The sequence below is a fragment of the Balaenoptera ricei genome, chromosome 8 (genome assembly GCF_028023285.1).
Source record: "Balaenoptera ricei isolate mBalRic1 chromosome 8, mBalRic1.hap2, whole genome shotgun sequence".
NCBI lineage: Eukaryota > Metazoa > Chordata > Mammalia > Artiodactyla > Balaenopteridae > Balaenoptera > Balaenoptera ricei.
The window spans coordinates 74,394,511-74,418,123 of record NC_082646.1 but is presented as its reverse complement, the minus strand read 5'-3'; the positions used below and the strand labels follow the sequence as shown (position 1 = coordinate 74,418,123).

General features: G+C 40.4%; 2 protein-coding genes and 1 long non-coding RNA gene across 4 annotated transcripts in view; 2 read left to right on the top strand and 1 right to left on the bottom strand.

Annotated features, from left to right (window-relative positions):
- The window catches only part of NUCB2 (nucleobindin 2), a 109,640-nt gene that overhangs the window by 54,886 nt on the left and 31,141 nt on the right, over positions 1-23,613 (bottom strand). The gene's annotated exons all lie outside the window — the stretch shown is intronic.
- Positions 1-23,613, top strand: part of LOC132370693 (uncharacterized) — a 37,804-nt gene that overhangs the window by 10,049 nt on the left and 4,142 nt on the right. The gene's annotated exons all lie outside the window — the stretch shown is intronic.
- Positions 7,479-8,855, top strand: LOC132369875 (glutamine synthetase-like). The gene is given in 1 exon segment (XM_059929576.1): positions 7,479-8,855. A coding segment is annotated over 1 exon segment (1,122 nt). The 5' UTR covers positions 7,479-7,526; the 3' UTR covers positions 8,649-8,855.

Here is a 23,613-nt window from a genome sequence, read left to right as displayed (position 1 = left end):
CCATTACTAGAAGGTGGGTCAAAAAAGATCTTGCTATGATTTATGTCAAAGAGTGTTCTTCCTATGCTTTCCTTTAAGAGTTTTATAGTGTCCAGTCTTACATTTAGATCTTTAATCCATTTTGAGTTTATTTTTGTGTATGGTGTTAGGGAATGTTCTAATTTCATTCTTTTACATGTAGCTATCCAGTTTTCCCAGCACCACTTATTAAGAGACTGTCTTTTCTCCATTGTATATCCTTGCCTCCTTTGTCATAGATTAGTTGACCATAGGTGCGTGGGTTTATCTGTGGGCTTTCGATCCTGTTCCATTCATCTATATTTCTGTTTTGGTGCCAGTACCATATTGTCTTGATTACTGTAACTTTGTAGTATAGTCTGAAGTCAGGGAGCCTGATTCCTCCAGCTCCGTTTTTTTCCCTCAAGATTGCTTTGGCTATTCGGGGTCTTTTGTGTCTCCATACAAATTTTAAGATTTTTTGTTCTAGTTCTGTAAAAATTGCCATCGGTAATTTGATAGGGATTGCATTGAATCTGTAGATTGCTTTGGGTAGTATAGTCATTTTCACAATATTGATTCTTCCAATCCAAGAACGTGGTATATCTCTCCATCCGTTTGGGTCATCTTTGATTTCTTTCATCAGTGTCTTATAGTTTTCTGAGTACAGGTCTTTTACCTCCTTAGGTAGGTTTATTCCTAGGTATTTTATTCTTTTTGTTGCAATGGTGAATGGAATTGTTTCCTTAATTTCTTTTTCTGATCTTTCGTTCTTAGTGTATAGGAATGCAAGAGATTTCTGTGCATTAATTTTGTATCATGCAACTTTACCAAGTTCATTGATTAGCTCTAGTAGTTTTCTGGTGGCATCTTTAGGATTTTCTGTGTATAGTATCATGTCATCTGCAAACAATGACAGTTTTACTTCTTCTTTTCCAATTTGTATTCTTTTTATTTCTTTTTCTTCTCTGATTGCTGTGGCTGAAACTTCCAAAACTATGTTGAATAATAGTGGTGAGAGTGGACATCCTTGTCTTGTGCCTGATCTTAGAGGAAATGCTCTCAGATTTTCACCATTGAGAATGATGTTTGCTGTGGGTTTGTCATATATGGCCTTTATTATGTTGAGGTAGGTTCCTTCAGTGCCCACTTTCTGGAGAGTTTTGATCATAAATGGGTGTTGAATTTTTGTCAAAAGCTTTTTCTGCATCTATTGAGATGATCATATGGTTTTTATTCTTCAATATGCTAATATGGTTTATCACACTGATTGACTTGCATATAGTGAAGAATCCTTGCATCCCTGGGATAAATCCCACTTGATCATGGTGTATGATCCTTTTAATGTGTTGTTGGATTCTGTTTGCTAGTATTTTGCTGAGGATTTTTGCATCTATATTCCATCAGCGATATTGATCTGTAATTTTCTTTTTTTGTAGTATCTTTGTCTGATTTTGGTATTAGGGTGATGGTGGCCTCGTAGAATGAGTTTGGATGTGTTCCTTCCTCTGCAATTTTTTGGAAGAGTTTGAGAAGGATGGGTGTTAGCTCCTCTCTAAATGTTCGATAGAATTCACCTGTGAAGCCACCTGGTCCTGGACTTTTGTTTGTTGGAAGATTTAATCACAGTTTCAATTTCATTACTTGTGATTGGTCTGTTCATATTTTCTGTTTTTTCCTGGTTCAGTCTTGCAAGGTTATACCTTTCTAAGAATTTGTCCATTTCTTCCAGGTTGTCCATTTTATTGGCATAGAGTTGCTTGTAGTAGTCTCTTATGATGCTTTGTATTTCTGTGGTGTCCATTGTAACTTCTTTTTCATTTCTAATCTTATTGATTTGAATCCTCTCCCTCTTTTTCTTGATGAGTCTGGCTAAAGGGTTTTGTTTATCTTCTCAAAGAACCAGCTTTTAGTTTTATTGATCTTTGCTATTGTTTTCTTTGTTTCTATTTCGTTTATTTCTGCTCTGATCTTTATGATTTCTTTCCTTCTACTAACTTTGGGTTTTGTTTGTTCTTCTTTCTCTAGTTCCTTTAGGTGTGAGGTTAGATTGTTTATTTGAGATTTTTCTTATTTCTTGAAGTAGGATTGTATTGCTATATAAACTTCCCTCTTAGAACTGCTTTTGCTGCATCCCATAGGTTTTGGATCATCGTGTTTTTGTTGTCATTTGTCTCTAGGTGTTGTTTGATTTCCTCTTTGATTTCTTCAGTGATCTCTTGGTTATTTAGTAACGTATTTTTTAGCCTCCATGTGTTTGTGTTTTTTACGTTTTTTTCCCTGTAATTTATTTCTAATCTCATAGCACTGTGGTCAGAAAAGATGCTTGTTATGATTTCAATTTTCTTAAATTTACCGAGGCTTTATTTGTGACCCAAGATGTGATCTATCCTGGAGAATGTTCCATGTGCACTTGTGAAGAAAGTGTAATCTGTTGTTTTTGGATGGAATGTCCTATAAATATCAATTAAATCTATCTATTGTGTCATTTAAAGCTTGCTTTTCCTTATTAATTTTCAGTCTGGATGATATGTCCATTGGTATAAGTGAGGTGTTAAAGTTCCCCACTGTTATTGTGTTACTGTCTATTTCCTCTTTTATAACTGTTAGCATTTGCCTTATGTATTGAGGTGCTCCTATGTTGGGTGCATATATATTTATAATTGTTATATCTTCTTCTTGGATTGATCCTTTGATCATTATGTAGTGTCCTTCTTTTTCTCTTGTAATAGTCTTTATTTTCAAGTCTATTTTATCTGATATGAGTATTGCTACTCCAGCTTTCTTTTGATTTCCATTTGCATGGAATATCATTTTCCATCCGCTCACTTTCAGTCTGTATGTGTCCCTGGTTCTGAAGTGGGTCTCTTGTAGACAGCACATATATGGGTCTTGTTTTTGTATCCATTCACTGAGCCTGTGTCTTTTGGTTGGAGCATTTAATCCATTCACATTTAAGTTGATTATCGATATATTCCTATTACCATTTTCTTAATTGTTTTGTTTTTGTTTTTGTAGGTCCTTTTCTTCTCTTGTGTTTCCCACTTAGAGAAGTTCCTTTAGCATTTGTTGTAGAGCTGGTTTGGTGGTGCTGAATTCTCTTAGCTTTTGCTTGTCTGTAAAGCTTTTGATTTCTCCATCAAATCTGAATTAGATCCTTGCCCGGTAGAGTAATCTTGGTTGTAGGTTCTTCCCTTTCATCACTTTAAGTATATTATGCCAGTCCCTTCTGGCTTGTAGAGTGTCTGCTGAGAAATCAGCTGTTAACCTTATGGAAGTTTCCTTGTATGTTATTTGTCGTTTTTCCCTTGTTGCTTTCAATAATTTTCTTTGTCCTTAATTTTTGTCAATTTGCTTACTATGTGTCTCGGCGTGTTTCTCCTTAGGTTTATCCTGCCTGGGACTCTCTGCGCTTCCTGAACTTGGGTGGCTATTTCCTTTCCCATGTTAGGGAAGTTTTTGACTGTAATCTCTTCAAATATTTTCTCAGTCCTTTCTCTCTCTCTTCTCCTTCTAGGACCCCTATAATGCGAATATTGGTGCGTTTAATGTTGTCCCAGAGGTCTCTTAGGCTGTCTTCATTTCTTTTCATTCTTTTTTCTTTATTCTGTTCCACGGCAGTGAATTCCACCATTCTGTCTTCCAGGTCACTTATCCTTTCTTCTGCCTCAGTTTTTCTGCTATTGATTCCTTCTAGTGTATTTTTCATTTCAGTTATTGTAGTGTTCATCTGTTTGTTCTTTAATTCTTCTAGGTGTTTGTTCTTTAATTCTTCTAGGTCTTTGTTAAACATTCCTTGCATTTTCTCAATCTTTGCCTCCATTCTTTTTCCAAGGACCTGGATCATCTTCACTATCATTATTCTGAGTTCTTTTTCTGGGTGGTTGCCTATCTCCACTTCATTTAATTGTTTTTCTGGGGTTTTATCTTGTTCCTTCATCTGGTACATAGTCCTCTGCCTTTTCATTTTGTCTATCTTTCTGTGGATGTGGTTTTCATTCCACAGGTTGCAGACTTGTAGTTCTTTTTGCTTCTGCTCTAGCCATGTTGATTTTTTATTGTTGTTGTTCTTAGAAACCATTCCCAGCTAAGGCCTTTGCTCAAGTGTACCCCCTTCAGTAGACCACTATTTCCCCTACATTTTACATGGCCAGATCCTTCTTCACTTGTACTCAGCTTGCCATTGCCTCAGAAAAACCCACTCTGACTACTCAACCTAAAGTAATTTTCCTCTCCTCCTTCCCATTATTCTCCATAATAATATGTATATATACATGTACATATATGTGAAATTCATTTACATATATAGGTATACATATATATGCACTTCTTTCCTTAATTGTTTTTTGTCTGTCTCTTTCACTAGACCAGAAGATCCATGAGAGTATAGACCATATTTGATTTGTTTTTCACCATTTACCCAGAGCCTAGCACAGTGTCTGATACATATAGTAGACAATCAATACATATTTGTTGAATGAATGAGTGAATGAAAGGACAATCACCTAATTATCTTAGGTATTCATGTTGTTGGGGATGTTTTTTCTCAGTATTTTGACAAAGGGATTTGAATCTTGTTTTTATCTTTTTTTCCTTTAGAAGGAGAATGGAAATTGTGTCCTCTGCCTGCTGATATTAGTGATCATTGCATAGGAGACAAATATTAATAAGAGTAAATCAATAGACAGTAAAAACAATATCTAGATCCATGTTACAATGACAATAATTTAAAGAGTCCTCTACTTTAAAAATTGGACTATCTCTACCCAAAAAGTTTTATAGTATCCTAAGAATGATAATTTTACTCCCACTTAGCAATCCTAAAAAAAAAAGAAGAAGAAGAAACTAGAAACAAAGTAGTATGAAGTATTTGTTCCATAGATTACAAGAATTTAGTGAGCAAAAAATTCAGTCATGCTGCAGTAAGGAATATTATCAAATAAATATTGTGTGCTACATTCATAATTTTTGTTTCTGTTCAGCAAAAAACCTTATAATGTGCAATGACTGTAGTTATATAAATCTTATTCCCAATCACTAGATTTTCATTTTATGAAGTTAAAAAAACGATAACCTCTCACTCCCCCTAAGGAATAGACAGTATATCCAGAAAGCAGAATCTCTTTAGAGATCTCCTATAAAACTTCACTATGATAGATGTTTGCCTGAAATACTTGGAAAACTGAGTTTATACTTTTTACTCACTCTGAAGAGATCTAAATCACAGTATTTACACATCCTTCTCTAACTTTTATGACCCTTTTAATGTAGACATTTTCTTATGACATCATGAAGTTTCCCAAGCAACCTCATGCTTTTGTGATGCCATACAGATTTTATCTTCCCACTTCCCATCCTATGTTGCAGTCCTGAATGAGGTTAATACATGATATCATGGGGCATGATACAAAGAAATAGGCAAGTGATTGCAATGGTATGGAGGCATGAGTTGTCATTCCAAGGTGGTAGGGCAATTCATGAGGTCATACAGGGTGTGGCCAGGGAAATTCAAGAGTGGAGGGGAAGATTGCTGGTATAGTTCATATTATCACAAGAGAGGTTTTAAACATAAAACTTGATGCTTAAAGGAATGGGCAAACTCTGCAATTACTAGAGGGTGGTACAAAATAGTTCTTCACAAGAGGAAGAGGTTGAGTCCTTATTTGGGAAGCCAGTAATGTCAGGAGATGGAACAGTCCTTCATTCCTTTAAGTATGATATCATAGAAAACTAGAAAAGTTAACCAACTGGTGCCCAGGGGTAGAATCAGACCCATAGACATGTTGTTTGACCTGCTTATAGGGTTGGGGTTTTTTCCAACTAGTTACCAAATCACAAGTTCCCATAATAAAAATCAGGATTTCTGGCTTCTCTCTTGAAAATATTGGAGTTCTGACAGTTCTTAGCCTGTATTCCTACATGGCAACAACTGGCTGGAGCAAAGTAACAGCTTCCCTCTTTGTACAAGGCAGATACTTATTAGTTTACAATCCCACTTAGCCAGCTTTACTCATACTATCCACCTAGCACTTGTAGGCATTTAAGTTTGTGACACTAGTTTGGGGAATTCCATGTAACAAAGAGGTGAGTCAGTGTTGTAGGAGGGGAAGGTAATCTATAACATAAGGTACAGAGACCTTGGAAAATTCATTGTGACAAAAGTAGAAGCAGCAGGATGTTTATATCCTGCCATTTTAATCCCAATAATATTCTTTCTGATCCTGCCACTCTGACCTCAGAGGATTTTGCCTCCATTATGCAGTCTATGTATTAATCAAGGAATTAAACTGGATCGATGGAATTTAATTCATAAGATACTTTCCTCCCAAATTCACTAATGTTGGCATAATTTTTATTATATGTTTGTATATTGTCGAGTGTCCTTTGCGTCAAACATCCATGGGTCAAGTTTAGAACAAATCTCATTATCCCTAAGTGGTATAAACCATTGTGTCTCCAAAGAATAAGACATTCCATAACATCACCAACTATTTGTCCTTGGGGCATCCTAGTCTCCTTACTGCCTGCATGCCTTGGCACAGACTGCTTCTTTTCTTGTAACGTTTTTCTCTCTCACTAAACTCCTAGTCATTTTTCAAAGAACAGTAGAGAAATCACTTTCTCTAACTACACCTTCCTAGCGTTAAAAAAAAAACTCTGGGACTTCCCTGGCGGTGCAGCAGTTAAGACTCCATGCTTCCAATGAAGGGGGGGAGCAGGTTCAATCCCTGGTTGGGGAATTAAGATCCCACATGCCGCGTGGCATGGCCAAAGAAACAAAAAAGAAAGAAAAGAAAAGAAACAACTCGTCTATTAGGCTCTCATAGAATTTTGAAGATACCTTTATTAAAGAACTTATACCTTTATTTTAGAACTGCAGTAGTTTTTGTTTTTTTTTTTTAAACATTTCCCAAGTTTTGGTGGTTTTGTATTTTTGTTTTTTTTAATTAATTAATTTATTTTTAGCTGTGTTGGGTCTTCGTTTCTGTGCGAGGGCTTTCTCTAGTTGCGGCGAGCAGGGGCCACTCTTCATCGCGGTGCGCGGGCCTCTCACTGTCGCGGCCTCTCTTGTTGTGGAGCACAGGCTCCAGACGTGCAGGCTCAGTAGTTGTGGCTCACGGGCCCAGTTGCTCCGCGGCATGTGGGATCTTCCCAGACCAGGGCTCAAACCTGTGTCCCCTGCATTGGCAGGCAGATTCTCAACCACTGCGCCACCAAGGAAGCCCAATTTTTTTTTTTTAATTTATTAATCTCCTTGGGTAGAATTAAAGACTGTGAGTTACTTAAAGGCAGTATTTTCGTGTCTCCAGGGCCTAGCAATCTAAAGACATTTAATAAATGTGTTGAGTGAATGGTCATAAGCAAGTATAGAAATCTACTAGGTCAAAAGGTTATGGGGGAGAGCCGAGAATGGGAGAAGAGCCGGCTGTATAAGCAGCTCTTCCGGCCTCCTCGCCTCTCCTCTCCGCACCTCGCTCTCGTGGCCTGCCCACCCTGCCGCCTGCTCGCTGCCCAGAACACCTTCCACCATGGCCACCTCAGCGAGCTCCCACTTGAACAAAGGCATCAAGCAGGTGTACATGTCCCTGCCTCAGGGTGAGAAAGTCCAAGCTATGTATATCTGGATTGACGGTACTTGAGAAGGACTGAGCTGCAGGACCTGGACCCTGGACTGTGAGCCCAAGTGTATAGAAGAGTTGCCGGAGTGGAATTTTGATGGCTCTAGTACTTTTCAATCCGAAGGCTCCAACAGTGACATGTATCTTGTCCCTGCTGCCATGTTTTGGGACCCTTTCCGCAAGGACCCCAACAAGCTGGTGTTCTGTGAAGTCTTCAAGTACAACCAAAAGCCTGCAGAGACCAATTTAAGGCACACCTGTAAACGGATAATGGACATGGTGAGCAACCAGCGCCCCTGGTTTGGAATGGAGCAGGAATATACTCTCATGGGCACAGATGGGCATCCCTTTGGTTGGCCTTCCAATGGCTTCCCTGGGCCCCAAGGTCCCTACTACTGTGGTGTGGGAGCAGACAAAGCCTATGGCAGGGGTATCGTGGAGGCTCACCACCGGGCCTGCTTGTATGCCGGCATCAAGATTGGGGGCACGAATGCCGAGGTCATGCCTGCCCAGTGGGAATTCCAGATAGGGCCCTGTGAAGGAATCGACATGGGAGATCATCTCTGGGTGGCCTGCTTCATCTTGCATCGTGTGTGTGAAGACTTCAGAGTGATTGCCACCTTTGATCCTAAGCCCATTCCTGGGAACTGGAATGGTGCCGGCTGCCACACCAACTTCAGCACCAAGGCCATGCGAGAGGAGAATGGTCTGAAGTACATCGAGGAGGCCATCGAGAAACTAAGCAAGCGACACCAGTACCACATCCGAGCCTACGATCCCAAGGGGGGCCTGGACAACGCCCGGCACCTAACTGGATTCCACGAAACCTCCAACATCAACGGCTTCTCTGCCGGTGTGGCCAACCATGGTGCTAGCATCCGCATTCCCCGGACTGTCGGCCAGGAGAAGAAGGGTTACTTTGAAGACCGTCGCCCCTCTGCCAACTGTGACCCCTTTGCGGTGACAGAAGCCCTCATCCGCATGTGTCTTCTCAACGAAACTGGCGACGAGCCCTTCCAGTACAAAAACTAAGTGGACTAGACTTGCAGCCATCAAAACCCCTCCTAATCCTACATCCTGCTCCCATTCTCGCCCCTCTCACCTGTCATAATAGCTGTTAACTCAAAGGGCGGGATATCAAGGTCTTTTTTTATTCCTCACTCTTGCTTTCTTTGGCCAGGATAGAGGGGTCAAGTTCTTAATCTCTTCACACCCACCTACGCCGCCCCCCCATTTTTTTTTCCTATCACTGAAGCTTTCTAGTGCACTAGTCGGGGTGGGGTTGGGGAAACATAACCACTGCTTCCATTTAATCAGGTGTGTTTGTCCAATAGGCATAGCTATCCGGACAGAGGGCATAGTATTTGTGAAGGGAGGGGGAGGACTTTCTCTGCGTGGTAGCTGAGTGGGGGGCAGGGGGCTTGATTCTGTGGTAAGGTTAGGATTTCCCTTTCTTGGTGAGAAATTCCATTACTTATAAAGGTTATAACCAACTTTCTATTAAAAGTGAGAATTAGGGGAGAAGGAAGGGTGGGAAATCAGGTAGGAAAACGCCCTAGATCTCCTGGTGTGGTGCTTCCCTTGCCTGGGGCTAAGTGCCCTGACAAGCTCAGCATAAATGGATGGATAGCCCTACCTTAAAAGAAAGAGTTCCGTGTTGTTTGCTCCTCCATTTATAACACAAAGCAGAGTAGTATTTTTATATTTAAATGTAAAAACAAAAAAATTATATATGCGGGTGTGCAGATAAATGTGTGTTTTCTCCTTAGGGAGTACAAACCATTCTGGTCACGGGGAGCCAAATTTGAGTTGGTAGTCTGGTTAGGAATAAGGGTCTCCTTTTGCGGGGGGTGGGGTGGTGGTGGTGGGGTGCTTGACAAGTTGGCTGCTGGGCTCTTATCCCCTCACTACCGCTTCAGGGCTTCTCTGCCCTGCTCACCCTTCTGGGGAGGCTGACAGGGGTTGGCTGTGGCAGCCCTCGGAAGCAGCAGCAGTCACCTGAGCCCTGGGGCTTTGGTTCATAAGACACACACGTACTTGTACACACAGGGGTTTGGAAATATGAGTTGGCTGGTCAACTTGAGCATGTTACTGACAAGGGGCTTTGGGGGTTATTTTCTGGTGGGACTAGCATGTCACCAAAGCAGGCCTTTTGATATATTAAAAAAAAAAATTTTTTTTAAAGCAAAACAGAAGTTTAGATTTTAATCATATTTGTAGGGTTTCTAAGTCTTTGTTTTACAGAATTGCTTGTTTGCTTCAGCTGTCTCCTTCCCATGTCTGCTGTTGGAGGAGATGAGGACAGGTCTGGAGTCAAAACACTTGTAATTTTGTGTCCTGGTGTCTAGTCTCTGAGTGTGAAATATTCCCTTCCTTTGTTAAGATTCCTGAGGAGTTTTTTTTTTTTTCTTTTATAATAAAAACAAACCCCACCTTTGTCCCTACGTTTCCCCTACTGTTTCTGGCTGTTTTTGTGTTGGCTGAAGCAGGCGGGCTATGGTTTTTTCTTACCATGACAACTTCTAATTGCCATGTACATACAATATGTTCAGAGTTAGATAACTACTCATTGTAAACAAACTGTGTTAACTGCCCAGAGCAGCTCTTATAAATCAACCTAACATTTAAAAAAAAAAAAAAAAAAAAGGTTATGGGGGGGACTTCCCTGATGGCGCAGTGGTTAAGACCCCGTGCGCCCAATGCGGGGGGCCCGGGTTCGATCCCTGGTCAGAGAACTAGATCCCACATGCATGCCGCAACTAAGATTTCTCATGCCACAACTAAGGAGCCAGCAAGCCACAACTAAGGAGCCAGCGAGCCGCAACTAAGAAGCCCGCCTGCCGCAACTAAGAAGACTGCCTGCCACAACTAAGACCCGGTGCAACCAAATAAATAAAAAAACGTTTTTTAAAAATTGCCATAAGGGGATTAAGCAGAATATGATGTCATGAGAAAAATCTGTGAGAATTTGTCTGATGACACTAGTCTGGAAGTGTTGACCACAACAAGAAGAGGAGCTGGACCCTACATTTACACCACTAGGGTGATTGATGCAAGCCTCTCTGGAATCCTCCCATGCCCAGATAAGCGTGAACACTTACCACAGTCCCTGAAGCCTAGTAGGCCTGCACTAAAGGCTTGTTGACTAAATTAATGAGTGAATGGGTCTGGGAATGAGCTAGCATATTTTGGGTTCTGGGCCATCAGAAACCAGGCCTTGGCTCTAATCTGGGTTAATCAGGAGTTGTTTGGTTTCTATGTCAAGGTGGACTGGCACATTAACTATGTTTTGAGTTGCGCTGATCTCTTAGCTGAGGACATGTTTGTCTATCTGTGTCAACACAACTCTGGGTACAACATTATACTGAGATGGTACTGGCTGGGATTCTGGCTGGATTGTAAACTGGTTTCTGAACTGATATGCTAGGATTGGTCAGTGCTTTGTTCGGCAGTACATATACTGAAATAGGATTGGTCAGTGCTTTGTTCGGCAGTACATATACTGAAATAGGATTGGTCAGCAGGTCTAATCTTGGATATGGCTTCCAGTTTAGGCTATGGATCAGTCTGGCACTTTCCTTGGCAATGGAATTAGCCCATAACTGAAATCATGAACTAAATAACAGGTATGAGATGATATCTCATTGTGGTTTTGATTTGCATTTCTCTGATGGTTAATAACGTTGAGCACCTTTTCACATACCTGTTGGTCATTTGTATGTTTTCTTTGGAGAAATATCTATTCAGAACCTTTGCCCATTTTTTTATTGAAGTATGGTTGATTTACAATGTTGTATTAATTTCTGCTGTACAGTAAAGTGACAGTTATACATATATATACATTCTTTTCTGTATTCTTTTCCATTATGGTTTATCACAGGATATTGAATACAGTTCCGTATGCTGTACAGTAGGACCTTGTTGTTTATCCATTCTATATATAATAGTTTGCCCCTTTGCCCATTTTTTAATTGGGTTATTTGTTCTTTTGCTATTGAGTTTGATGAGTTCCTTATATTTTTTAATATTAACCCCTTATCAGATATATGATTTGCAAATATTTTCTCCTACTCCATAGGTTGCCTTTTCATTTTGTTGATGGTTTCGTTTTGTGTGCAGAAGCTTTTTAGTTTGATGTAGTCCCACTTATTTACTTTTGTGCTTATTGCCTTTGCATTTGGTGTTAAATCCAAAATATCTGTAAGCAAGTTTTAAACTCTAGTTTGTTAGTTTGCTTTTTGCCATGGAGCAAGTTAGTAATTCTGAAACTACCTTTTGTGCATTCTAAGACAGAGAAACTTAGTAAACATATGTGAATAATTTCTAGATTTCTCACTGTCAGAAACGAGTTCAAATACGGAAAGGAAGAAGGCTAGAATGAACCCTATGATAATAGAGTAAAATTGAGGGAATCAGTATAAACTCATGGTTCTATACAAATAGATGAATGGATGGCTGATTGTTAGTTAGTTCATTTCCTGGGTCCTCTGAAAAGCAGACATCAAGACAGGATTAAATGTGCAAGGAATTTATTAAGGGAAATGTCTTTGAGAGAGAAAATGGGTAGGGAGCCAGAGAAGGCTGGGAGATCTGTCAGACTGCAGTACAACTCTGACCCTGAGTGAAGGAGAGAAGGAAGGAAGGAAGGGAGGAAAGAAGGGAAGAAGGGAGGAAAGAAGGGAAGAAGGAAGGAAAGAAGGAAAGGAGAGAGGGAGGAAGGAGGAAGGAAGGAAGGGAGGGAGGGAGGGAGAAAGGGAGGAAGGGAGGAAGGGGGGAATGCTTAGACAGCCATGCAGTTCTAAAAAAACTTTTCCAGGCCATCAGGTAGCCTTCCAGCTGAAGTCTCCATAAGAAGAGCAACAAGTCTCCCAGGAAGGGGCCTACCTTAGTATCCTTGCTGTGCTCAGTCACTGGCTAGGGAAGCATGGCCTTGGCACAAACATAAGGATGAATTTCCAAGCACAGCAGCAGAGGCCTACAGTCAGTTATGGTCCCTGTAGTCAGAGACCTGAGAGGCACTTTCTCATAGCGGCCATAGTCCACCTATTGTGCCGTGCAGACCTACTTCTCTGTACTGTACAGGTTCGGGGAGCACCTCTTCCATGCTGCCCATGGGCCTCTCTTTCTGAGGGGAAACTTTCTTCCTGAGGGAGGTGTGTTGGAAGAACTACAGCATCTATTGCTGCATTTGATCCTAAGCCTTCATTTAGTACTCATCCTCTCCTTCCTCCACTATGCATTCTTTTTTTTTTTTTTTAATCTTTATTGGAGTATAATTGCTTCACAATACTGTGTTAGTTTCTGTTGTACACCAAAGTGAATCAGCCATATGCATACATATGTCCCCATATCCCCTCCCTCGCATCCTCCCTATCCCCCCTCTGTAGGTCATTGCAAAGCACCGAACTGATCTCCCTGTGCTATGCTGCAGCTTCCCACTAGCTATTTTACATTCAGTAGTGTATATATGTCGATGCTAGTCTCACTTTGCCCCAGCTTCCCCCTCTCCTAACCATGTCCTCAAGGCCATTCTCTTCATCTACGTCTTTATTCCTGCCCTGCCACTAGGTTCATCAGTACCATTTTTTTTTTTTTTAGATCCCATATATATGTGTTAGCGTACGGTATTTGTTTTTCTCTTTCTGACTTACTTCACTCTGTATGACCGTCTCTAGGTCCATCCACCTCAATACAGATAACTCAATTTTGTTTCTTTTTATGGCTGAGTAATATTCCATTGTATATATATGCCACATCTTCTTTATCCATTCATCTGTTGATGGACACTTAGGTTGCTTCCATGTCCTGGCTATTGTAAATAGTGCTGCAATGACATTGTGATACATGTCTCTTTTTGAATTATGGTTTTCTCAGGGTATATGCCCAGTAGTGGGATTGCTGGGTCATATGGTAGTTCTATTTTTAGTTTTTTAAGGAACCTCCATACTGTTCTCTATAGTGGCTGTATCAGTTTACATTCCCACCACCAGTGCAGGAGGGTTCCCTTTTCACCACACCCTTTCCAGCATTTATTGTTTCTAGATTTTTTGATAATGGCCATTCTGACCGGTGTGAGGTGATACCTCATTGTAGTTTTGATTTGCATTTCTCTAATAATTAGTGATGTTGAGCATCTTTTCATGTGCCTGTTGGCCATCTGTATGTCTTCTTTGGTGAAATGTCTATTTAGGTCTTGCGGCTATTTTTTAATTGAATTGTTTGGTTTTTTGATATTGAGCTCCATGAGCTGTTTGTATATTTTGGAGATTAATCCTTTGTCCGCTCTTTCATTTGCAAATATTTTCTCCCATTCTGAGGGTTGTCTTTTCGTCTTGCTTACGGTTTCCACTATGCATTCTAAATTCCCCTCACCCTCAGCTACTAACCCAGCAGATCTGCGTGGCTTACCTGATAGTGCAACTCAAACTTTTATCTCTGAGGGGTCTGAACCCATTGATAATCATACCCTTCTCAGTCCAGGTTTGCTACATGTAACCATTCATAGTTATAATGGATCAAAAGAATTCCAGGAGGTGCTCAAGTGGATAGAAGAGGCCCGGTATACTCAACTTGCCACAAAGTGGCTGACTGCTCTCTTGGAGGAATAATGTCATAAAAGCAAGCTGTTCAAGACAGAGTGAGCTTCACTAAAGCTCTCACCAATTTCATAGCTTCTTTTCAAACTCAGGTAGTATAAATCAAGGTGCTATGGTCTAAACGATTGTATCACTCCCCCCTCCAAAAATTCATATGTTAAAAACCTAACCCCCAAAGATGATAATATATTAAGAGATGGGAACTTTGGGAGGTGCTTAGAATGGGATGAGTGCCTTATAAAAGAGACTCCACAGAGATCCCTGGCCCCTTCCACCATGTGAGGACACAGGGAGAAGGTGCCTGCTAATGAACCAGAAAGAGGGCCATCACCAGAAAGTGACCATGCTGGCACCTTGATCTTGGACTTTCCAGCCTCTAGAGCTGTGAGCAATAAATTTCTGTTGTTTGTAAGCTACCCCGTCTGTGGTATTTTGTTATAACAGCCAAATGCACAGGCAAATAAAATTAACTTTTAAGTTTTGCCCAGCATTATGCTCTTCAATATTCTGGAACAAACTGACACTCTACTGGTGTTTAGGACAGTGGTTCTCTCTTGGATCCATGAGATCACAGCTATTTCATAATAATACTAAGATGTTATTTATGTTAACATCAATGGAGTCATCATTGCTAACTTTAAATAAATCAATAAAAAGGTCTTTAAATTTTCTTTGGTTCCATTTCCAATATAAGTGTTAAGAAATCTGGAGATGAGAAAACAAGAGGATTTCTGCTTTAGGACAAAAGCTTTTTTTTTTCCCTTGGAAAAAAAAAAGACATACATAGTTTTATTTCTCTATTACTATTGCTCCTGGAATAGTCTCAGCCATTTATGTTGGACTACCTTTAACGAAAGCAACTAACTTCTATTGTACAGAGAAAACTGGCGGATGGATAAATGAGAATTGCTTTTTGTACAGGAGCATTTTAGCAGACTAGCAAAGCTCATGAACACATATACTACACCTTTCTACAGCCACATACATCTCTTTCAGCTTCTGAAAGTGGCAAACAGAACATGTTTATTACCATGACCCAAGTTATAGCCTCTCTATAACACATAAAATTAAGAAGCAAAACTATGTATACTTAAAACTATGCTTAGTAATAATCAACAATACAGTATTCTACATTACTTAGAAGTTATCTAGGTATTCAATGATTATCTAGTAATTAACCTAATATCAGTCCAATGTTGGGTTTTTTTTGTTTTTTGTTTTTGTTTTTGTTTTTGGCCAAGCCACTCAGCTTGCGGGCTCTTAGTTCCCTGACCAGGGATTGAACTCATGCTGCCCTGCAGTGGAAGCACAGAGTCCTAACCACTGGACTGTCAGGGAATTCCCAGTCTAATGTTTTAAGTTAAAGAACTTGAAAATTAACTTCAGGTTACTACAAAACATACATACTACAAAATATAATTATTATTGAAATAAAAATGTTGTCAGTATAATGATTCAATTTAGTTGAGCACAAATTTACATTTCATAATCTTAAATATTGTTAATGCCCTTCAGCCAAAGACCACCAGGACCACTCCTGTAGTTGAACAAGTTTGGTTTTGTAGCAGGAGAGAACATACACCATAGGGAACTGTGGGGCGGCTCAGTAAAAGGATGTTAGAAAGGACTTATACAGCTAGGGATTTGGTTGGGTGATTTTGGAGAAGGTACAGGAAGAGAGGGTTTACTCTAGGTGAAAGCGGGGACAATCTATGATTATCTCAATACATCTTATTCATAGGGAGGGCACACTAATGCAAGCATAGAGCTGTAATTGGTAAAGCAGTATCAGTCATATACTATCTAGTCTAGAGAGATATTTGGTATTGTATGGCTTGGACAATGTTCTTGTTTTGTCTATGTTCAGACATGATTATTGGAGTGGGCTTGTTTTTGTATTAATCTGTCATGGTCACAGAGTGGCCTTGTCTGATGTTGACGTTCTGTGAAATAGTTCATGTCCAACAGGAGAACATTAAGACCTAGCTGTGACTGCCAAGCCAGCTCATAGCAACACCAAGGCCCAGCAGCAGATAGCACCAGGCCAGCTCCTGGATGTCAGGGGCTGCTTTTTTTCTTTATTAACATTATGTAGAAGTAATGTTAGCTTATTTGGTCAGTAAACCTCCATACGTTTAGGAAAAACAAATACAAATAGAACAAAATGTAGATTTGTATTATACTTAACACTGATAAATCAGAGAAGAGATAGCTATTTCTTAAAACCAAAATTGTTAAATGAGTCTTGAAGGGGTTCAGAACATGCCACCTCAAAATATGCTGATTTGGCCTACTGATTATTTTGAGCTAAAGGCACTTGTAAAACAGCAGACGCAAGAAGGGCACTCTAACCTCCCCTTTCTTCTTGAAAGCAAGAGGTAAAACTCCCATGTGAAAGATGCCCTCTTTGCACCTGGAAGAAAAGGACATTCTTATCACCAGAGACAGGGAATGGAGGCCACAAAGAATCTGTACCTTGTTAGAAGAACCCTATTTTCCTTAAGCCTCCCCATATATTCTGTTAGAATTTTTTTAGTTTAACACATTTAAAGTATTAGATGCTTGGTTTCCTTATTTTAAGAGAATTTTAGGAATATTTGATTTACGTGCGTGCTTAGTTATCTCTATAGGCCAATCAGAGCAGAGCTCCTTTAATTTAGAAGTCGTTATAATCTAATTTATTTATTTATTTATTTTTAAAATTGTTATTTATTTATTTATGGCTGCATTGGGTCTTCGTTGCTGTGTGAGGGCTTTCTCTAGTTGTGGCGAGCAGGGGCTACTCTTCATTGCAGTGCGTGGGCTTCTCATTGTGGTGGCTTCTCTTGTTGCAGAGCACGGGCTTTAGGTATGCGGGCTTCAGTAGTTGTGGCACGCGGGCTCTAGAGCACAGGCTCAGTACTTGTGGCACAAGGGCGTAGTTGCTCCGCGGCATGTGGGATCTTCCTGGACCAGAGATCAAACCCGTGTCTCCTACATTGGCAGGCGGATTCTTAACCACTGCACCACTAGGGAAGTCCCTGTAATCTAATTTATTAATATCATCTGGAGATAGGTAGACATTCTGAAACTGAGTCCCCCTAAAGCCGAGTTCCCTTACCCAATTTTTGATTTTCTTTCTAACCCAAACTTTATTTCCTTTCTTTCTTCTCTGACCTCAATCCTGCGCTAACTAAACACTAATCAACCAGAGTCAGATGACTAAAACTGATGTTGTTGATAACATCATTAATGTACTAAAATTGCTGTTGTAGATATCATTATTAACTTAAACAAACTCAGGTTGTTTCTCCAGGGCAAGATGAGCTAATAGGCCTCTGAGCCATGGACCACTTGGCCAGAGAATCACAAACCAGAGACATCCTGATTCCCAAAACTACAATTAAGAAATGTCACAAGAAGATGATTAACCCCAGCCTCTTTGTTCTCCCCCTTGAAAAAACTCCTAACTCAAAGACCAAGTTGGAGTGGAGACTTGTCTCCCACTCCCTTGCTTGGTGCCCTGCAATAAATCCTTACTTTGCTGCAAATTCCCACTGCCAGAGTTTGGCTTTCTGTACTGCTGGCACACGAGCCCTTTGCTCAGTTACAATTTCACACTCATACACGGAGAGGTAAAGGCCTTTCTAAATTACACAGAGATGTAGATTTATAGCTTTAAATCTACAATTTCAGCTGCAAGTCAAGAGTAAAAACAGAAACACAAAAACTTACTAGTTTGGATATCAAAGAGCTGTTTCCCATCCAGGTAAAAGTCTGTTCTCCTTCCTGGTTTGCATGGTCTTAAGATGGACAAATAGAGAAACAAATATGACTAACAAAATTTGGGGAATAACTTATCAGCCATAAGCAATCCAGAAACAAACAAAAAAAAGCACAGAATTAGTAGTGACGACAAGAAACTAGAGAAACATATATTACCTAACTCAGATTTGGCTGTTTGCCACTCAAAAGCCAATACTCGAGAGGCAAGTGTTGACTGGAAAGGAAAGATTGCTTTATTCAGGAGGCCAACAACATGGGGAGAAATAGGACTTGTATCCAAGAACCAACTCCCAAGATTCTGCTTGACCATGAAAGTTTTTTAGAGGGAGAAAAGGGAAGTTAATCGCAGTTAATCATTTGGGGAGGGGCTCAGAGTCTTTTATCTTCCACTATGTGCGGATTTTCTTCTGACTGGTTGGTGGTGGGGTAACAGGGTGTTGCTCCAGGAATTATACCCAGCCTGAGGTTAGCATCCTCCACCTGGGTGGGGGCCTTAGTTCCTACAGAAGAACTCAAAGATATTGTTATGTATATTCCTTGAGGAAGAACCAGGACCCTGCTTTATTATTGCACTATGGTTTCCTGACTGCTCCTCCTTTGTTTCTGCATTCCCTCTCTTCCCTGATAAGCAACTGTTTGAATCTGCCCATTGGTACTCAGGGAAGGTCTAGGAGGCTGAAGCTTCTTTCCTACAAACAAGAAATGGGGGACACAGAAAAGATTTGCATCCGAAAGGATTTCTACTGAGGAGGGCCCCACAGGGTCCTGCTCAGTTTCACACAGTGTCAGCAAATTTCTATTGCCACTTAGCATTCACCTATAGGAGCCAAAAAATAAGTGGCTGGGTTTAAGACGCCCATGAGGTTCCTTCTCCAGCATTGTAATATACCTGGCCCTTTTGAAACTGTGCACCTCAGATTGGGACTTGAACCCACGTGCCAGGACTCGAACCCAGCCTAAACCCTGATTGGAACTTGAAACCACGCGGCTGGGACTCCAACCCAGCCAAAACCCACAGTCTTCCAACTGAGATCACACACCTGGTTTCAGGACTTAATGAAGCTCAGGTTCTTAATGTCTCATCACAGAAAGAATTCAGTGAGTGACAAAATGATACATAAGAAGTGGATTTATTTAGAATGAAACACACTCCACAGACAGAGTGTGGGCCATCTCAGAAGGCGAGAGCAACACCAGGGTATGAGGTTGTCAGTTTTTATAGGGGTGGGTAATTTCATAGGCTAATGAGTGGGAGAAGTATTCCAGCTATTTTGGGGAAGGGGTGGGGATTTCCAGGAATTGTGCCACTGCCCACTTTTTGACCTCTATGGTCGGCCTTGGAACTGTCACGGCACCTGTGGGTGTGTCATTTAGCTTGCTGATGTGTTACAATGAGCATATACTGAGGCTCAAGGTCTAGTGGAAGGCGACTCCACCATCTTGGACCTGTTTGCTTCTAATCAGTTTATGCCGTGTTTGGTCTATGTCATTCTTTTAAAGATTGTGCCCTGCCCCCTTCCCTCCTGTTTCAACACATGTGGGTTCACTTCCCAATCAGAGTTGCACGGTTTCACACTCTCACCGCTTGTTTGTAGTCCTTTCTTAAAGATAAAGCAAAGCATGGACTTGGGAGAAGACTACCTGGGCTCTACCACTTACTAGCTGTGTGACCTTGGGCAAGTTACTCATCTTCTTTGTGCTCCAGTTTCCTCATTTGTAAAATGAGGATTTCAATAGTGTTATTTCATAGAGTTGTTACAAGGATTAAATGACCTAATATTTATTTGGAAAGTACTTATAACAGTGCCTAGCATATATTCAGTGTTATATAAATATTACATAAAGATATGTGAATAATTTGCTGTCTCGTTTATCTATTTTCAAGTAATATGTTCAGGTACTCTAATGCTATGTACATGATAATGTTAAAACTTTCTCAGAGGAAAAGGAGTGGGGAGGGACAAGGTATATCTACAAAAAAACAGATGTGGTTTATTTTTTTTTCACCATCATCCCTTCTATATTCCCTGTTTGTGAGGAACTTTTTTCGAAGACACTTGACATCCCTACTCGCATATTTGTGCACAGGACAGACTCTTGTTCGGTTCTATTGCAAGATCTCCTTCCGTAGCATGCTTTGTCCTGCTGAAAGAACCCTTCCTTTCAGTTCCTCTCCCTAATGCTGCAGATCTGCTCCTTCGCCCCAGTCCTGCCCCCATGGCCCTGAACTAGTGGGAGAATCTCCTAGATGCAGAATGCCTGCCTTGTTAACCACACAGATGGACCAGACATGGCCTCTGCCTTCAGGTCACTCACAGACCAAGAGGATCAGTACTGTGTAATCTTGAAACTAGACATTTTGGCTGTATATGAGAACTTGACCTGCTTTCATGTGGTTCTCTAGCATAATTTACATCCACACGTCTGACTGTAATCAGTCAGTTATGACTTATATTAAGCCACCCAGAAAAATAACCACTTCCTTAGAGGAAATTATGTTAGACCAACGTCTTCTGTGGGTTTTTTTCCTGGTGCATTTCGAGCCCTGGTCCAGGAAGATCCCACATGCCGCAGAGCAACAAAGCTCGTGCACGACAACTACTGAGCCTGTGCTCTAGAGCCCATGAGCCACAAGTACTGAGCCTGCGTGCCACAACTACTGAAGCCTGTGCGCCTAGAGCCCATGCTCCGCAACAAGAGAAGCCACCGCAATGAGAAGCCCGCACACCTCAACGAAGAGTAGCCCCAGCTCGCCGCAACTAGAGAAAGCCTGCGTGCAGCAACAAAGACCCAACGCAGCCAATAAATTTATAAATAAATAAATAAATAAATATTTTTAAAAATAAAGATAAAAAATAAAGATTATAGATGAGTTTTAATCTTGTCTATACTTAAGTTTTATATAACCCATTTATATATTTTTTTATTTTTTTATTGAAGTATAGCTGATTTGCAATGTTGCTCTAATTTCTACTGTACAGCAGTGACTCAGTTATGCACATATACACATTCTTTTTTTATATTCTTTTCCATTATGGTTTATGTATAACCCATTTATTTTAATTTATTTCTCTCAGTTTTCAGATGAGCAAATCAAAATTTTCAAAAATAAGATACTCTCAAAAGCCTACAATGCCTGTTTCTTATTTTAACAACTCAAGTCTGGATATGGCTTGATTCAAATTTAGCTTTGCCTGTTACAGGGATTCCATCATGCAAGCCGCAAGTTCAGGGTTTGCCAGATAAGCTGAGATCTCCTAGCCCCAAAACAATCATCTACCACCATCTCTTCATCCCACTCTCGGGTGCTCTTCCCATTCACCCAGCTAATTTTGCTTCAGCTTCCCCTGGTTTGCCTTTGGGCTTCCTGTAGGACCCGTGTTCAATCAGTCTTTTCTCTCTTCTCAGCTTCAGTCCACCTCAGGCAGGATACAGCTAAGCAGCCTTAGCCAGTGCCCTTGCTGGACCTGCCCTGGATTAGAGAGAGGAAGATTTAGACACCCATTATTGCCCCATGCTGACCTCTAAGTATGAATGAACAAAACAAACGAAGCAAGTCAAAGACTTGCTCTAGTCCCTGGATGTAGAGTGCTTGGGCAGCAAGCATTAGGTTCTTAGTTGGACACTTATGACCACCAGAAGAAAGAAAGGACGACAAATACTATTGATGAATCCTTGTGGAAAGTAGAGGGGTAACTGAAAGTGGGGGTGCATGCATTGTCTGCAGCTCTGTTATTCAAAGTGTGACCTAGGGACCACAGACTCAGCATGACCTGGGAGCATCTCAGGCCCCACCCCAGATCTACCAAATCTGAATATGCATTTTAGTAAGACCTGTAGGTGATTTGTGTGCACACTGTCTAAGATTAGTCTGGCTTGATCTGTCCTTTCCTGTGAAAGGCCTCAGAGTGTCCAGGGCCTGAGAGACAGACTTGGGCACCCCAAAATTCACAGGAGCCAAATGCTAACCTAGTCATCCACAGAGAGTCACTGCCACAGGGTTTACATACTTGAAGGCTGAATGCCTGCTCATTTCCTTCCCTATTGGCAAACTTAACCCAGGAGGCTAGATCCTCATCAGGTTACCAGGAGAACCTGGGATATTTACTCTCCCCTTCTAAATAATTCAGTGTTTCTCCAAATACATTATTGCCAGCCTAAGCACACTTCAGTCTCCTTCCACTTCTGAAAAGCAATTTTACTTGCCTCATTTTCTCAAGCTTGGGGGACATCTCCTAGTAACTCCCAAACAATTTTGATAATCATGAGTCAGTCACACAACCTCATCTAATCCTCATAACAACTATGCAATAGGTACTAGTATCCCCATTTTACAAATGCAGAAACTGAGGCTCAGAGATGTTAAGTAACATGTTCAAGGTCATACATCTAATAGTAGGGGATCAGAATTCTTGCTGGCCCCAAAGCCAGTGGTTTTAGCACCTGGACCATACACAACCACCTCTTTGGCCTTTTCCTCAGACAAGCTCCAAAGATGTTTTGCAAGCTGTTATTTACAGACATACGACTTGTCTACCTGCTCATTCGTGTGGTTCATATGTCATGTGTCAACCTCATTATTATGATTACTATCATTTTCATCATCATCAATTAACATTTGTTGAAAGCTGTCATGGTGCTGGGCACTATAATTTTAATTCCCTGCATGCAGTTTCTGCCTGTATACTCTTCCTTTTAAATAATCACATTGCTAGGAATATTTTCTTTTGAAAGCAGGTGCTTGTAGTTTCCAGCAGGCATTTGTTTTAGTGCTGAAAGCTGGAGAAAAAATTTGCTCAGTTATTCACTGTGTACAAAATCTGAACAATTGATGTCTGCTTTCACACTTCGTGCTTGATGGCTTCAAAGATCAAAATAAATTCTTTCAACCGGAGGAAAAATAAATCCATAAGAGCTTAATCTGTGGTCTATCACTACTCAATGTTGAACACCAATGCTTTTATTCTATTCTGATTTCTTTTTATTTTTTTAAAATTTTTATTGGAGTATAGTTGATTTACAATGTTGTGTTGGTTTCAGGTATACAGCAAAGTGAATTAGTATACATGTACATATATCTACTCTTTTTTAGATTCTTTTCCCATGTAGGCCATTACAAAGTATTAAGTAGAGTTCCCTGTGCTAATATGATTTCTTCTTAAATTTTATTTTATTTTTTTCCCGAGACATTTTATTTTATTTTTATTCTCTATTTTTTTATTGAAGTATAGTTGATTTACAATGTTGTGCTAATTTCTGCTGTACAGCAAAGTGACTCAGTTACACACATACATACATTCTTTTTTTATATTCTTTTCCATCATAGTTTGTCCCAGGAGATTGAATACAGTTCTGTGTGCCAGAGAGTAGGACCTTGTTGTTTATCCATTCTAAATGTAATAGTTTGCATCTACTAACCCCAAACTCCCAGTCCATCCTTCTCCCTCCTCCACTCCCCCTTGGCAACCACAAGTCTATTCTCTTTTTAAATTTTAAAATGCTAAGATTTACTATTGAAGTTTAGAGGTTTGTTTTTTTTTTTAAATTTTATTTATTTATTTATTTATTTATGGCTGTGTTGGGTCTTCGTTTCTGTGCTAGGGCTTTCTCTAGTTGCGGCAAGTGGGGGCCACTCT